At 54.0% G+C, this 15,137-nt stretch overlaps 1 protein-coding gene across 3 annotated transcripts; it reads right to left on the bottom strand.

Annotated features, from left to right (window-relative positions):
- Nucleotides 1-872: 872 nt before the first annotated feature.
- ZNF12 (zinc finger protein 12) lies at nt 873-14,430 on the bottom strand. Of its 3 annotated transcripts, XM_040989973.1 has the most exons (6): nt 14,358-14,430; nt 13,677-13,740; nt 9,885-10,011; nt 9,576-9,671; nt 5,001-5,111; nt 873-4,901 (listed from the first exon to the last, which is right to left on the bottom strand). In XM_040989973.1, the coding sequence occupies exons 2-6, from the start codon at nt 13,689-13,691 to the stop codon at nt 3,262-3,264; spliced, it is 1,989 nt and encodes a 662-aa protein (XP_040845907.1). In that variant the 5' UTR covers nt 13,692-13,740; nt 14,358-14,430; the 3' UTR covers nt 873-3,261. The 3 variants fall into 3 exon arrangements, with proteins under 3 accessions (XP_040845907.1, XP_040845906.1, XP_040845908.1); XM_040989972.1 differs by having other exon boundaries at nt 873-5,111; XM_040989974.1 differs by lacking the exons at nt 9,576-9,671; nt 9,885-10,011; nt 13,677-13,740; nt 14,358-14,430 and adding an exon at nt 6,305-6,858 and having other exon boundaries at nt 873-5,111.
- Nucleotides 14,431-15,137: the final 707 nt, after the last annotated feature.

Raw genomic sequence — 15,137 nt, 5'->3', positions numbered from 1 at the left:
AATGATTATTTCTACCCTCTAAATCTCAATTTTTTTTTCACCTTGGCATTTCCATGTTCTAGCGTCGTGGGAGAAATACTTGTCTGCATCACTTGCCCGTGTTTTGGCTGTATCTGCCCGCTGGGATGAACCTGTTACTTCTTGTCAGGCCGGTCACTCAGGCCTCACAGCTTCGTGTTGGGACTTTTCCTCCAGGGTCTGCATAAAGAACATTTTGGAAAAACAACGTCCCTGTTCCATCAGGCTCGGCCCTTCACCTCGATGGTGATGTGCGCTGGCTCTTGGCTGACTTGCATCTTCCTGGCTGAATTTGGTCGTGGTGGGGGACCTGCTAATCCTGACAGAAAACGAGCAGCAGGGAGGCCAGGTCCTTGGGCCCCACAGCTCCGAGTTCCCGTGGAGGCAACCATGCCCTGCAGTGCCAGCTGGAACCCACTCCTGTGCTGACTGCCCTCTCCTCAGGACCCCACTTGACTCAATGACCCTGGTGCCCAGCAGCTGGCCTGGGGGTGACAAGATGCTCCAGGCCCAGCGTGTGCATCCCCCACCTCTGCCAGGCTCGGGACTGACAGGCCCCATCTGCCACTGTGCCTGCAAGCTGTGTTCCTGTCACGGAGAAGTCTGTGCGACACACTGCAGTGGAAACTAGTTCAGGGAGGACATGTTTTAGAAGAGGATTGTTGTGCCCCTCCCCCATTACACACCCCCAGCCATGCCCGTGGCCCTCTGGGTCCACGGTGCTCACTTTGACAGCATCTCTATGGCAGCGCCAAGCGTACCAGCCACCACCTGTGCTAGTTCTCTAAATACAGCCAGGTAAGAACAACTGATTTCTAACGTGTGAGCCCCATCACAAAACGACTAAGACAACAGAATTGAAAAAGTTTATTTCCTTTTGAGTCTCATTCTTTTCTACCCAAAGGCATTCTACAAAGCTGCCAGTTAGTGTGGCAGCACACACGTGGCTTATACAGTCTCGTCGGGAGGACCTGATTGGCCAGCACAGCCGGGCGCTACAGGGAAGAGAGTGTAAGTCTTTGGTTTCAGGTGGCCCCAGTATTACCATACATTGTGTAATGAAGCTAGCACACCAGCACTGGAAACCTCTGTGGACACCACTGTAACAAATGTGGCCTGGATTTCTGGTCTACCAGAGTCCCAGCACACTGTAACACTGAGCAACAGAGAGGCGCCACGTGTGGCTTAAATAGAAGGAATTTCAGTTAAGAGGGAAGGTACTCAAATGGGACAGACCTTAGCTAATCATTCAGAAGTAAATGTAATTAGGTCCTTGCCTCACATGCTGTGCTGACAACTAGTACTGCAGCAGTGGTCCAGGAATAATACAAATTACTGCAAAATTTACTGCATTATTAGAAAAAGGGAGGTACCCTTTGTTGGGGTCAAAGATTGTTTCACAGGCCAGTGACATGACAGAGGAAGTACACACATTTAATTGTTTAAATTGATTTCTAACGCTCAGTTTACATAAAATAAATGTTTTGACCCCTCAAAATATTGAATTATCTAAAATCTACTTCAAAACTGCGTAAGTCCTACAAAAGTGTAACCATCAGAATGTTTTCAGTTACTACTAATAGAACATTTCTAAATCAATTGGGTGAAAAAACTAAGTTTGGTGTTTCACAGAAGTCGGGTAGAGGTGGCCTGGACAGCCTGGCAGCGTGGTGGCTGGATGCCATCATTCAAGTCCCAGGTTCTTCAAGTCTTCCTGCTCAGTCCACTGCTGGAAGACATCAGCAGGTAACTCTTCTAGATGAGTCTGTTCATGCAAGACCTCATTCCACTTCTGAACCTGAGACTTTCCAGAACTGCTGTGGACACTGTCTGTGCTTGCTTGTCTAGAGTTGGGTTCTGGGACCTGTCTAAGCCAAGTGCTGACAATTAGACATGCTTCTCAGTGCTCCAGGAAGCTAGCAGGTTGTGAGGAAAGATGGGTAACAAACCTGGCCAGCGAAGGAGGCACGAGGGAGCCACTCCACATGCTGCAACAAAGCCGCAGTATCATGTTCTCCATCCACTTGGTGATGGGAAGCAACAGAGTTTACAAACACCAGCATGTTTAAAATAGAGCTGTCACGCGGCCCGTGTGCTCTGTGTAAGCAGTGAGGTCAAGCCCAGCAGGGAGCAGCCAGACAGGGTGTCAAGGATGAAGGCCACCCCAGGATCTTCAACGACCTCACACACGGAGCCCTGACTCTTCTGACTCATACACAGTTGCAAACATCATTAAATAACACTGGCTTCTTTGTGGGTACCATACTTCACTAGCAATGATCAGCCGCACTGATAAATGCCAGGAACGAGTGCAGGCAAACTTTATCTAGTATTACTGCGGTGGGCTGCATATTAAGATATTAATATGGTGTTGCGAGTTAGAATGGATAAGCTTACCATATGGGTTACAAGTTACTCTAATAAGGATACAGTGCTTTTTCAAATGTGGTTCAAACTGAACATAAAACTTCTGCAATGTAATGAACTATGAAGCAAACAAAATACCCCACAAACATTCAGTTCAGTATTCTTTGAGGACTGTTTAGATAGGATTTTAATGCTGCTGACTTGATTAGCTGGCCTGATTACTTTGCCACTTTTATTACATCAAGAGTACATGTATTCAGGGTGGGTATCTTTTGTTTGTTTAGCATATATGTGTATGTATGAAACATTTGCTGTATCTGAAACCTGTCTCTTAGCAATGAACAATTTCCAAAAGTGTCTTCCACATTTCAGAGACTTCCCGTTATGGATTCCTTGGTGTGGAAAGCAGTTCAAATCCAAGGCTTTGAGTACTGGGCGAGTTTTTTGTTTTACTCCTGGACAGTCTGGTATTTTATGAGTCAGGTGGCTCCCACCTTGTAAGTTTCTAGATGGATCTAACTAGTGCACCGTGGCTTCGCACACCTGCTCATGTGCCATCACTTGGCGCCCACAGGGACTGCTTCCAGGAGCCCCTGTGGGGAGCAGAACCTGCAGACACGCAAGTCCCTTGGTTAATAGTTGCATATAACTTGAATACATCTTGTCAGATACTTTAATTCATCTCTCAATTATTTACAATATCTAATACCATGTAAATAGCTTGTACACTCTTTTGTTCAGGAAATACTGACAAGGAAGACAGCTGCGCATGCACAGACGGAAGTCCTTTTGTGTCATGTTTCTGGTGGCCTAAATTACTGCGCGTGGAACCCACAGACGTGGAGGGTTGACTGGCCGATGAAAGGCTGTCTCACATCAGAGGAGCCTTGCCACGTCAATCACGTCCCCGCTCCCTCGTCTGTGGATTCTCTGGTGGCTGTTGAATGCTGATTTGTGGTAGAATTTTTTCCCACACTCAGTACATTCATAGGGTTTTTCTCCTGAATGAGTCCTGTAATGCACAGTGAGGTAGGACATCCGGGAGAAGGCTTTCCCACACTCACTGCACTCAAAGGGCTTTTCTCCCGAGTGGATCCGGTGATGGATGGTGAGATAGGACATCTGGGAGAAGCACTTTCCGCACTCGCAGCACTCGTAGGCCTTCTCCCCTGTGTGTGTCCTCTGGTGTCTGTTCAGGGCCGAGTTCTGGCAGAAGGTCTTCCCACACTCACTGCATTCATAGGGTTTCTCTCCCGAGTGGATCCGGTGATGGATGGTGAGGTACGACATCTGGGAGAAGAACTTTCCACATATGTAACATTCGTAGGGCTTCTCTCCTCTGTGTATTCGCCGGTGTCTGCAGAGAGCCGAGTTCTGGTAGAAGGTCTTCCCGCACTCGCTGCACTCGTACGGCTTCACTCCTGAGTGGGTTCTGTGGTGGATCGTGAGGTACGACAGCTGGGAGAACAACTTCCCACATTCGTTACATTCGTAGGGCTTCTCTCCGGTGTGCACGCGCTGGTGCCTCATGAGGGCCGAGTTCAGGTAGAAGGTCTTCCCGCACTCGCTGCACTCGTACGGCTTCTCCCCGGAGTGGGTTCTGTAGTGGACGGTGAGGTAGGACAGCCGAGAGAAGAACTTGCCACATTCGTTGCACTCGTAGGGCTTCTCCCCCGTGTGCGTCCTCAGGTGAGTGGTGAGGGTGGACTTGCGGCAGAAGCATTTCCCACACTCGCTGCACTTGTAGAGTTTGACGCCTGTGTGAATTTTCTGGTGGTCGTTCAGTGCCGACTTCTGCGAGAAGGTCTTCCCGCAGTCATGACAGACATAGGGCCTCTCTCCCGAGTGTGTCCTCTGGTGCTGCGTGAGGTGGGTCTTCTGGCAGAAGGCCTTCCCGCAGTAGCTGCACGCGTAGGGCTTCTCCCCTGAGTGCGTGCGCAGGTGCTGAATGAGGTGCAGCTTCTGGTAGAAGTTCTTCCCGCACTCGCTGCACGCGTAGGGCTTCTCCCCCGTGTGGGTCCGCTGGTGCACAGTCAGGGTGCCCTTCTGGCAGAAGGCCTTCCCACACTGGCTGCATTTATAGGGCTTCTCTCCTGTGTGCGTCCTCTGGTGGATAACAAACTTGGACTTCTTACAGAAGGATTTCCCACACTCACGGCATTCGTAGGGCTTCATTTCCACGTGCGCTCTCTGACGCACACCGAGGCTGGACACTTGGAGAAAAGCTAATTCCGATGCATTCCAGGTGGAGGACTTCTCTTCCATGGGATGATCGAACACTGTATCCTTTTGGAATGCGTTTTGGCATTCAACGAATTCAAAAGGTTTCTCCAAAACACGAATTTTCTGATAAATGTTCTCTTCACTTATAGCGTAGGCTTCTCCATTTTGATGAAATCCACAGGATGCGTCTTCCAGCTGCATTTTCTCACGCTTAATGTGGGGCACTGGCTTCCCACACCCACTGCACTCACCAGGCTTCGTTCTTGCATAGCTCCCATCGCTACTGATGAATTCTGAGACACACGTCACACTGCTGTCACCTGAGTCACCTGTGCCGGCTCCGCTCGCTGCAGCATCCGGTGTCACGGCGGCGGCAGCTTTACCGGGAGCACTCTCTCCCTCTTCGGCCAGGACTTTGCTGCTGCTGAACACGGCTGCCTTTGCATGCTTATCTCCGCTTCCCGAGACTTTCTCCATCACATCACCAGCTTGCCGCACTTCATCTAGACAAAGGTACAGTTAGACACCTCTGTACACGTCCGGACAGAAGCAGCTCGCCATGCGTAGCTGTGCTTTCCCTTCATTTTGCCGATTCCGAATAACACACGGATACACTTTCCCAGGGTGGGGAATGCTGAACCAAACTGACAAAACCTAAATTTTCTTTCATCCTTACTACCTGACGGCATTTTGTTCAAGAGGGGGCACAGAGGGCACAGCAGACGTGAACCGATGACGGGCACGCTGACGGTTGTGACTGGCCGACAGGGACTCCAGGCAGCAGGCACTGACAAGGAGCGCTGCCGGACGAGGGGGGCCGGAAGCCACTCCAGGCAGGGGTTCGTCCTGGGAGCAGACTGGCATCTGACACCCGACTCCATGACAACTCGCAGAAATGGAGCACAGGCCGGAGTGCTCCCCACACTCGCCTTTGCTGTGGCCGCACCGTTACCAGTGTACCTCCTGCCCTCACTGTGCTGCTCTCTTCCTGTGCCAACCACTTCATCATTCAAGGAAGAGCTAGAACTCTGGCTTCAAGCAGGCTTCGCGTGGAAGCAGCACGCAGGAACATCTGTCCCATGGCAAGCATAAAACAGACACTACAGGCACCACCCTTCCAAAAGATTTCTTATAATCTTTTTACTTTTATAAAAAATTTGCCTATTTGAAAGGCACAGTGAGAGGAAGGAGATACCTCCACCACTGGTTTACACCCTGAGTGGCACAAAAACCAAATCTTGGCGAGGCTGAAGCCGGGAGCAGTTCCATTTCCCGCCCTGTCATTATCCCCTGCCTTTCCAGGCACACTGGCAGGCAGCTGGCCCAATGCAGCAGCCAGGAATGGAACGGGGCTCAGATACGGGATGCTGCAAGTGCTGACGTAAGCCTCTCTGCCACAAAGCTCGGCTAGACTCTTTACACAGGCAAATGATGCTGTGACTGACGCCTGAGCTCATCCTGACCGTGAAATTACGTTTGTTCCTGTTCAGACAGTGCAGCATGAACTCTGGTGAGGAGATCCAGGCGAGCCACTTGACAGCTCTCTGCACTTGACCGCACATGCCAGCAGCAGCCCCAGTCAAAGCTGAGTGCTCAGAGCAGTCTGCCCCACAACGCTTTCTTGGTAAGCTTCCTATCACTTCTCCCGTTTTCAGGGTCCTGATGATTTCCGCCGCCAGCTGTGTCCCTCACTTACCACCACCTGCTATTTCTCATGTGCTTCCTTCTCCGGAGTACATCAGATCCTTCAAAGCTTGCTTCTGAAGTGGTGACCTGTTTTTACTTAGGAACTGTGGATAAGCCTATGTTCTGTCACCCACACTGAGTGAATCATGGCCACTTCAGACTCCAGAACCTAGTTCTGCTGAATCCTCTGCCAAAATACCAACAAAGAAAACAGGGGGAAAAAGTCTCACAAACAATTTTTTTCACCACCTGAATTCACAATTTTTCCAGAACTGCTCAGTTTTGAGAAAATCAAGCTGCTTGTGAACACTGCAGCTCATGGGGCTTTGCCAAAGGGGAGGAACAGCTCTCCCCCAGCACCAAGTGCTGTCCAGGAGGCAGAGGCCTTGGCCGCTGGGCACTGTCCCTGTGTGCTGAGGTCTCTGAGTGGCCCTGTCCCTGGTCATGGTCCACAGGTCTTTCCTTGTCTTATTGCTTAACTACCAGCCCTCAATTATGCACAACTTATTTAAAAAAATTATTTTTATTGCAAAGTCAGATATACAGAGAGCAGCAGAGACAGAAAGATCTTCCATCCGATGTTCACTCCCCAAGCGGCCGCAACAGCCAGTGCTGCGCCAATTTGAAGCCAGGAGCCACGTGCTTCTTCTGGGTCTCCCACACGGGTGCAGGGTCCCCAGGCTTTGGGCCGTCCTTGACTGCTTTCCCAGGCCACAGGCAGGGAGCTGGAAGGGAAGTGGGGCTGTCGGGATTACAACTGGTGCCCATATGAGATCCTGGACGTGCAAGGCAAGGACTTTAACCACTACGCTGTCACGCTGGGCCCTGCACAACTTATTTTTAAAAATATGCTTCTCAGGCCTAGTACAACAGCCTAGCGGCTGAAGTCCTTTCCTTGCACATTCCAGGATCCCATATGGGCGCCGGTTCTAATCCTGGCAGCTCCACTTCCCACCCAGCTCCTTGCTTGTGGCCTGGGACAGCAGTGGAGGACAGCCCAAAGCCTTGGGACCCTGCACCCGCGTGGGAGACCCGGAATAAGCTCCTGGCTCCTGGTTTGGATCTGTTCAACCTTGGCTATTGCAGCTGCTTGGGGAGTGAATCAGCTCTGTATATCTGACTTTCCAATAAGAATAAATCTTTTTAAAAAAAATACACTTCTCAATCCATTCACTGAATTAACCATATTTCCCTTGTAGATGAAAATAATGACTGTTCGGACAGTGACTCTGGCATACAGATTCAGCCTGCAGTAGGAAATCAGACGTGTGAATACCGAGTTTCATATTACTCTGTGCATGCTGCACTCTGATCCAAAATTTGTCTCTGCTTCAAACTCTCGAACAGAAATCAGACAGGCTGTTCTCAGTCTGAGTCATGTGGGCATTAAAAAACAACAAAAAAAACCCCAGCAACAACGGGCCCAGCGTGATAACCTAGTAGCTGCATCCTTGCCACATGGATGCTGCTTCCCACCCAGCTCCCTGTGGCCCGGGAAAGCAGTCGAGGACGGCCCAAAGCCTGGGGACCCTGCACCCGCGTGGGAGACCCGGAAGGAGGTGCTGGCTGCTGGCTTTGGATCGGCTCAGCTCCAGCCGTTGCAGTCAGCTGGGGAGTGAAGCAGTGGATGGAAGATCTTTCTACATATTTGCCTTTCTAATAAAAAGAAATAAATCTTTAAAAAAAGTTAAGTGTATAGCCAAGTAAAGTTCTTTTTCGTAAGATAATCAAAGAAATGAGTGTCTATATGGCATGCCACATCAAGGGGGGAAAATACGTCCTGTATAATCTGATAACGGGAGAGCAAAATAGCTCATGTAAAACGTATATTCTACCAAGTGCCACATTTTTGGAGCAGATACACTCTTTTTAAAAAGTATTACTCCCAGGTGGAACTGATCCCGAGGAAGCAAAGGCAGCAGGGTAGGTGGGTAGACAGGACCAACTTCCAGGAAAGGCTGGAGCACTAAGCTCAGCCCGAAGGGAGCCCAGCCCACTCCAGGGACGGACACTGCCGGGTAACAGCTGCACAAGAGAACGCAGCAGCAGCGCTGGGCCAGACGGGCTGGGGAACAAGCCACACTCACCTTTTCACATACAGCAGGCTGGCAGACAGGCAGACAAAGAGGAGCAGGCATGCGGCCTAGTGGCTGAGACGCCAGCCAAGGCTGCCCATGTCCTGGCCAGCGTTGCAGTGGAGTGGGCAAAGCCACCTCACGATAACAGTATCCCATGTGGGCGCTGGTTCAAGTCCCAGCTGCCCCACTTCTGATCCAACGAATGGCCTGGGCCCCTGCCATTCATGTGGGCGACTGGGACAAACCTCCTGGCTTCAGCCGGGCCCTTTCCACTGCTCTGACCAAATGGGGAGTGAGCCAGTAGATATATCTGTCTCTCCCTTTCTCTGTAATGTTTTCAAATACATGATTTTTTTAGAAGAAGTATTGCCCATATTCCAAATTAGAATACCTGGGTTTAATACACAGCTCTAGATCCTTGCTAACGAAGACCCCGAGGGGCAGCAGCAACGGCTCAGGGTATTGGGTTCGCAGCATCCACGCGGGAGGCCTGGACAGAACTGCCAACTTCGGCCTCGTTCAACGCCTAGCTGCTGGGTCCAGCAGATGGGAGCGCTCCCGTGTCCGCCTCTGCCCTTGGACGGACTCCAGCATACGGCAGCGATCCCTCGGCCGCTCTGCGCGAACAGGTCACTTACCTGTGACCCTGCTGGGCATCTACTGGGACAGGATGCTCTCACAGGCACTGGGAACAGGACCACAAATCAGAGGAAGCGAGCCCCTGGGCAAGGGGGCAACCATGCACTGCTGTCACAGGGCTGGATCTCAGGGCCGGCTCGGCTCTCAAGAGGAGCCCCCCCAGCAAAAGCAGGGCTGAGGAATCAAAGCTCCCAGGAAGAGAAGTCAAAAGCGGAAGAAGGGAGAGAATTAAGTCCAAGACACTTCACACTAAGTGGGAAAATGGAGGACAAGAGAATCACACACATGATTTTTTTCAGTACAGATTTCTGAATGCCAGCGGAACCTATGATGTTGTGTCACTGACGAAGCAGAGGCAGCAAGAACCCAAGGTTTCACAGAGGGCAGCCGCCCTTGATCCTGAGTGAGCAGCACAGCCCTGCTCTGGAACAGCTCGATACGGGAGGAGGGACTCTCGGAGAGGGAGGCAGGTCACGCCCCCAAGTCAAGTGCTGAGGGTCCAGGGCCATCAAGGCGGCTGTGGGAGGCACCTGCAGGCAGCCCCCACCGTCCCCATGCACACACCTGGACAGCGCGGAAGCAGCAGCTCTCCTCCTGCTAGCCAAGGCTCTTCTCCTCGCTCCAGCTTGGTTATGACGTCAGGTTTGACCATGTGATACCCTGTTCACAGGAAACGAGACTGAGCCTGGCTGCCCGGGGTCACTGCCACGTGGGAAGGGCACTGCTGCACGGGTTGTACCAGAGAACCTGGGGGTCAGGACCAACAGTGTGGCCTGGAGCCCCAGCGGTCACATTTGTCCTGTTAGAATCTGAGTGAAGCCTTTAACTTGAGAAGCCCCACGTAGTTAGCAATGGAGAAGGGGCACTCCTCACCCACGGCCACGAGGTGGCTGTAGTTCTCCAGCATCACCTCCCGGTATGTCCTCCTCTGCACCGGCTCCAGCTGCTGCCACTCCTCCTGTGTGAAGCCCACGGCCACGTCCTTGAACGACACGGGCCCCTGCAACGGCAGTGAGATGCCAAGTGGGACGTGTGGGAAAGGGGCAGGAGGACATACCATGCTCGCTGCGCAGGAGACCTCGTGGCACACATCCCGTGTCACAGTCAGCCCCGGGTGCACCTGCTGTTCTGCAGACCCTCCCTCTGGATTCCAGCAGGCCTGCAGCTTTGGCTTCCCTTCACCTGCCAAGCCAACCTGACCCCGTGCCCTCTGCTGGCTCCCTCCTGCCCGACCAGCTGGATGCTGGAAGGGCCTGGTGCTCGCTCCTCCCCTACCGGCTGAACACTGGAGGGGCCTGGCACTCTGCCCCTGCCCATCTTATCCATGCTCCTTCCTGCTCTGACACTGTGCCCCTGGTTTTGTGACTCACTGTGCTGCCATCTAAACGAATGCCTCCTCACTTCTGTTACTCGCTCACGCCTCTCCTTCAGACATGCACGCTCCAGGCTCACTCTGCCTGATGCCCCGCTGCTGCTCCAACTTGCTCCTCTAGGAGCCGGTCTGCAGTATTGGCTGCAGTCACCGAGGCGACAAGCAGGCCAGGCAGCCGGGGTCTAGCTGACTTTACAGCAAGGTGGGCCCACAGCAGGTCCGCCACAGCCGGCCACGAGAAGGGTCGGGAGGCGTGTGGCCTGGCTGTCCCTCTGAGCTCCCTTTGCTCTCATCTCCGGGGGGCAGGACGCGTGCCTACAATGAGCCCGGCTGCTCCCTGAGCTGTCCCATCAGCAGTGCTCACAGCTCAGTGTCACCCCTCACACACCACAGTGTCAGCGTCAGGCCAGCCCTACTTACCACTGCTACTGATACCGCTGACTGACCCTAACCTTAGCACTGCTCACAGCAGGGCCACACATGTGAGGGAAACATGACTAAGCTCCAGCAACTGCCCCGAAAAGGCCAGGAAACGGCCAAGGCAGAAGGTTCCGACGATTTCAACAGAACGTGGCGGTGGGAGTGCGCACGAGGCGGGCGCGAAAGGCCATAGTCTGGCTGAAGGCTTCAGGATTTATCTGTGGACAGCTCTCCAGGACGCCGCCCGGCTCTCTGGTCGCAGGTGCCGAGTGTCCAGGCAGCCAGCGTGGCCAGCCTGGGGAAGCGCAGAGCGGGCAGGTGCACAATGAGCTGGTCCTGGCCTAGACTGCCCTGCCACGTGACAAGGATTCCTGCAGCTGCACCTGTCCTTGCCCCTGGCAGCCCAGCTGTGACGTCCACGCTGACAAGCAGCAGCAGGCAAGTTCACACGTTGCTGTACTGTGCCTTGCTGAGGGTCATAACCCCCTGTTAGCACAAGTAAGTCTGACTTCCTCTACCAGGGCGTGTCCCGGGCAGCCCACTTCTCCCCTGGGCAGTACAGTCTTGGCAAAGGCGGTCATCTTAGACCTTCACGAGAAATGTGAAGGAAGCTGTCGATTCAGGAAAATCTGAAAGGAGAAGTCCGCGATCAAGAGCGGATACAAGTAAGGGCGGTCACGTCCAAGCCTGAGACCACGAGTGTGCATGACGTAACCACGGCAGACCGACGAATCTGTGTTCAGCTAGAATCTCTCATGTTAAAAAAACCTCAGTGCTGGGGTCCTTGCAGTGGGTGTGGATGACACAAGGGTGTGAAGGGAACAGCTCCCTGCTTGGCAGGGCCTGGGGAGCTTCCAGCTGTTTGGCAGGGCCCGGCGGGTTTCTCTCTGACCACCTTGACGCAGTCTCACCCCCTGTTTGCATGGACACTCAAGTACCCCGCTAAGAATTCTGTAATCTATTGAGGCATTGTTTGCCCCTGTGAGATGGCTTTGGCAACTACTGTGAGCTTAAGAGTTAATGTTATTGATGTCTTGGTGAGTGGGCCTTTAACTGCGCACAGGAGTACAATTAAACCCATGCCATTTCTGGGCACCTTATTGTGTGCCTACCCATTGCCCTGAAATCGGGCCCAGACATATAGCATGCCTTCTGGGAAACGGCTTAACAAGAATTTTACAAAGTAAGTGATGGGAGTATGAGCTGAAACTGCTATGGCAAAAATATAGTTGCTGTGACCTTAAAGGTTAGCCTGTCCTTGCAACTCTTTAGAGCATAGAAAATGTATCTGCTTTAGCCGCTTTCATAATTTTTTAACTAGGGGAAGTATAGGGCATTTTTTTTTAACATCATAGAGATATACTTTTGATTATTGTTTGATTGTTTGTGAGGTTGTAGAGCCTGCAGTCGTAGGGGGATTTAATGTTTGAAACTTTTTGTCTTAGATCCTTATTTTTTTTTCTCTTTTATTTTTTCTCTTATCCCATTAAGTGATAGATAAAGTTGTGAAAATAAAAATGTAGCAGGAATGTTTCACTGATTAGCAGGTAACCATCTGTGCCTTGGCCTTGGAGTTCTGGCTGTCACCTAATGGCCACTTCTGAAGAATGAATAACGGCTTGCTTTAAAGAAACTGATTATAGTAACTTACAGAATTATCTTTGAGAGCACCTGGTTGACCATGAAGTAAAAATTAATTGAACATCTGTGCATGCTGTCTTAGTTCTAAAGTAAAAGATAAAAAATCAAACGTTTGTGCAGAGACTTGTGGTGTGTCTAAGTAAATAAAAAGGAAGGACAGCTTCTTCTTGAGCGGAGGGGCAGCGAGAACGCACCAAGTGGCTGTGTCTGTGTCTTTCTTTATCGCCGACTCCACGCACCCTTCCCGAGCTCCGAACTCAGCTGGAGCTGGACTCCGGCACCTCAGAGACATTCTCTTTACCAAAACACACCGGGGAATGCAACCCGCCTTCTGCTCGCAGCTCACAGTCTCTGGGTGCTGGATGCTTGCCCACCAAGGGACCCCAGTCAGGCCTGGCCTCGGGCGACTCCAGCGTTCTGCTCATGGTCCTGAGGACTAGTGCGGGCTCAGGTCACTCGGTCCTTGCTCCCTGCGTGAGGCCTGGACGCGGTTCCTGGCTCCTGGGTGTGTCCTTGCCCTGGGTCCTGTAAGCAGATCTGTCTCTCACACACACAAATTTCCTAACAACGTAAAGGGGTTGTGAGCCAAGGGTCGAGCATCACACGGAGGAGGCCAACGTCTTCAGACTCAGGGCCGCTGCAGGGGGACGCCACGGCAAGGGCCGGCACCCGCCGACCTAGCGTGGGTCACGGGAGCCCTCACCTCGGCGGGAACGGGGCAGCACTGAGAGCACGGGCTACATGACAAGCCAGGAGCGGGGAAGGAGGGCACTGCTGCCAGTTGCACCCCATACCGGGAGCTGTGCCACTCCAATGGGCGCGAGGGGCCATGCGTGCCTGCGAGCCAGGGTCCGGCCCTGGATGGAACCCAGGGAAAGGAGGCGTCCATGTGATGGGCACTGCTTCAATCCCCAGGAAATGCTACTCCGGCCCCGAGTCCTCCCTGGCTTAAGGCAGCAAGTGCAGAGGCTCGGGCAGGCTGTCCACAGGCAGCACCAGCTCTGCCTGCCGCTCACCATCAGCATTCCGCTCTGACCGCCACGGACACGGCACAGACCCCGTGCCCTGGCTGGAGGAAACCTCAAAGGATTCCCAAAGATCCCAGTGCTGGGTGCGGCCCTCTCCCGTTTTGTCTGTTTCCACTTTCCTATCTAAGGTCTGTGCCCTTACTCGCCTCCCAGCATCTACTGCAAATCAAAGTAGAAAACAGATGCAAGAACAGAAAAACTCACCAGGGATTCACTCATTTTCCGCTGCTCTGGAGGAAACGTGGAGAAAGACAACCCGCGGGCAGACCTGGGGATAAAACCCAGGATGCATGGTTAGTGGGGCCGGAGGCTGAGGGGTGAGGGGTCGTGGCCCGTCCACACGGGCTCTCCCCACGGTGACCAGCCCGGAAAGCTGCACAGGGACACCCAGTGGGACCCGAGGGTGCTGTCCGTGCAGATGCACTCACGCGTGGGCACCTTCACGGTCCAGGACACTGACCCTCCTGGCATCCCGGGGCTACACGCAGAAGCCCTCCCGCTGCTGCGTCCTGCCTTAACCACCCGAGGTCAGAACACCTCCAGGAGGCTCAGCAAAACCTCACAGCTGGCACTGCACCAACTTGAGCTGCTGAAAAGCATCTTTTACTAAGAAACGTAACTCTACCAACAGAGGTGGCCGGCGACAGCCCTTCGAAGCTCCCTCTGCACAAGGGTGGACCCGGGCGCGGGTGGACAAGGACACCCCGGACCCTCCGGGGAGCGCAGGCCCTGGCTCCCCGATCCCCTCCGCCTTGCAAGGTGCAGCCGGCCCGCACCGGGTACGGAGGTGACCCCAACGCTGCCCGCCGCCCCGAGCCCCGGTGGCCACGGCCGACCCCTCCAGGAGCTCCGGGGACCCTGCCTGCCCGCTCGCCCTGGGCTCACCGTCCCAGCACGCGAGCCTCCGCCTGGCCAGCACAGCGCCGCGCCCGCCTGCTCAGCCCCGTGGTCAGCCCGCCTGCTCAGCCCCGTGGTCAGCCCGCCTGGTCAGGCTCCGTGGTCGTCGCCCACCGGAGGCCGAAGCCCGGGGACGAGGGACGGCGGCGACCCGGGGATGCACAGGCTCGGACAGGAAGCGAGGGCCCCCGCAGGGGCGGCGCGCATGCGTGAACAAGCACGCTCGGCGCGCCGCGCCTGCGCAGGAGGCGCTGGACGTCGCGGCCCGCCCCGCGTAGCTCCCTGGGAAGCCCGGGGCTGCGTTCCCGCGGGCGGTGAGGGCTTGGCGTTCCCGCGGGCGGTGAGGGCTTGGCGTTCCCGCGGGCTGGGAGGGCTTCCTCTCCGGCCGCGGCCTGCGCTGCCCGCTGAGCGCCGATGCGGCCGGCGGGGGAGCCGGGTCGGGCCCCGCGGCCGGCACGGTGGCTTCGGATCGCCAGCCCCGGAGCCCTCCCGGATTGCCGTCCCTTCTAGATCATCCAAGTGACTGCACGGAAGTGTGGGGACGTCAGAACACACACACTCAAGCCCGCAGAAGGCCCCTAGCCCTCAGCGAGAACCCCAGAACGCCCGTGGCTGATGGGTGCTGATGGCTGGACAGGAATGACAGTTTTTAATGTTGACTTTTGAAGTTCGTTGTACAATTTCTGTGTAGTCTGGGATTCCCCTGCCCCCAATTTCCAATCCCCAGTTGTCAATTCCCTTAATGTCACAACTGTTCATAAGGAGTTA

This window comes from Ochotona curzoniae, unplaced genomic scaffold, assembly GCF_017591425.1.
Source record: "Ochotona curzoniae isolate NIBS_2020 unplaced genomic scaffold, NIBS_Ocur_1.0 contig_54, whole genome shotgun sequence".
NCBI lineage: Eukaryota > Metazoa > Chordata > Mammalia > Lagomorpha > Ochotonidae > Ochotona > Ochotona curzoniae.
The sequence above is the reverse complement of the archived record's forward strand: the minus strand, read 5'-3'. Positions and strand labels throughout refer to the sequence as shown.

Excerpts from the sequence above, each read along its gene's own strand:
- ZNF12 (XM_040989972.1), bottom strand. Across the intron at positions 9,672-9,884 it reads CAGCCACCTCGTGGCCGTGG|GGTATCACATGGTCAAACCT; the intron begins GTGAGGAGTGCC and ends TCCTGTGAACAG. Across the intron at positions 5,112-9,575 it reads GCTGCTTCCGCGCTGTCCAG|ATGAAGTGCGGCAAGCTGGT; the intron begins GTGTGTGCATGG and ends ACCTTTGTCTAG.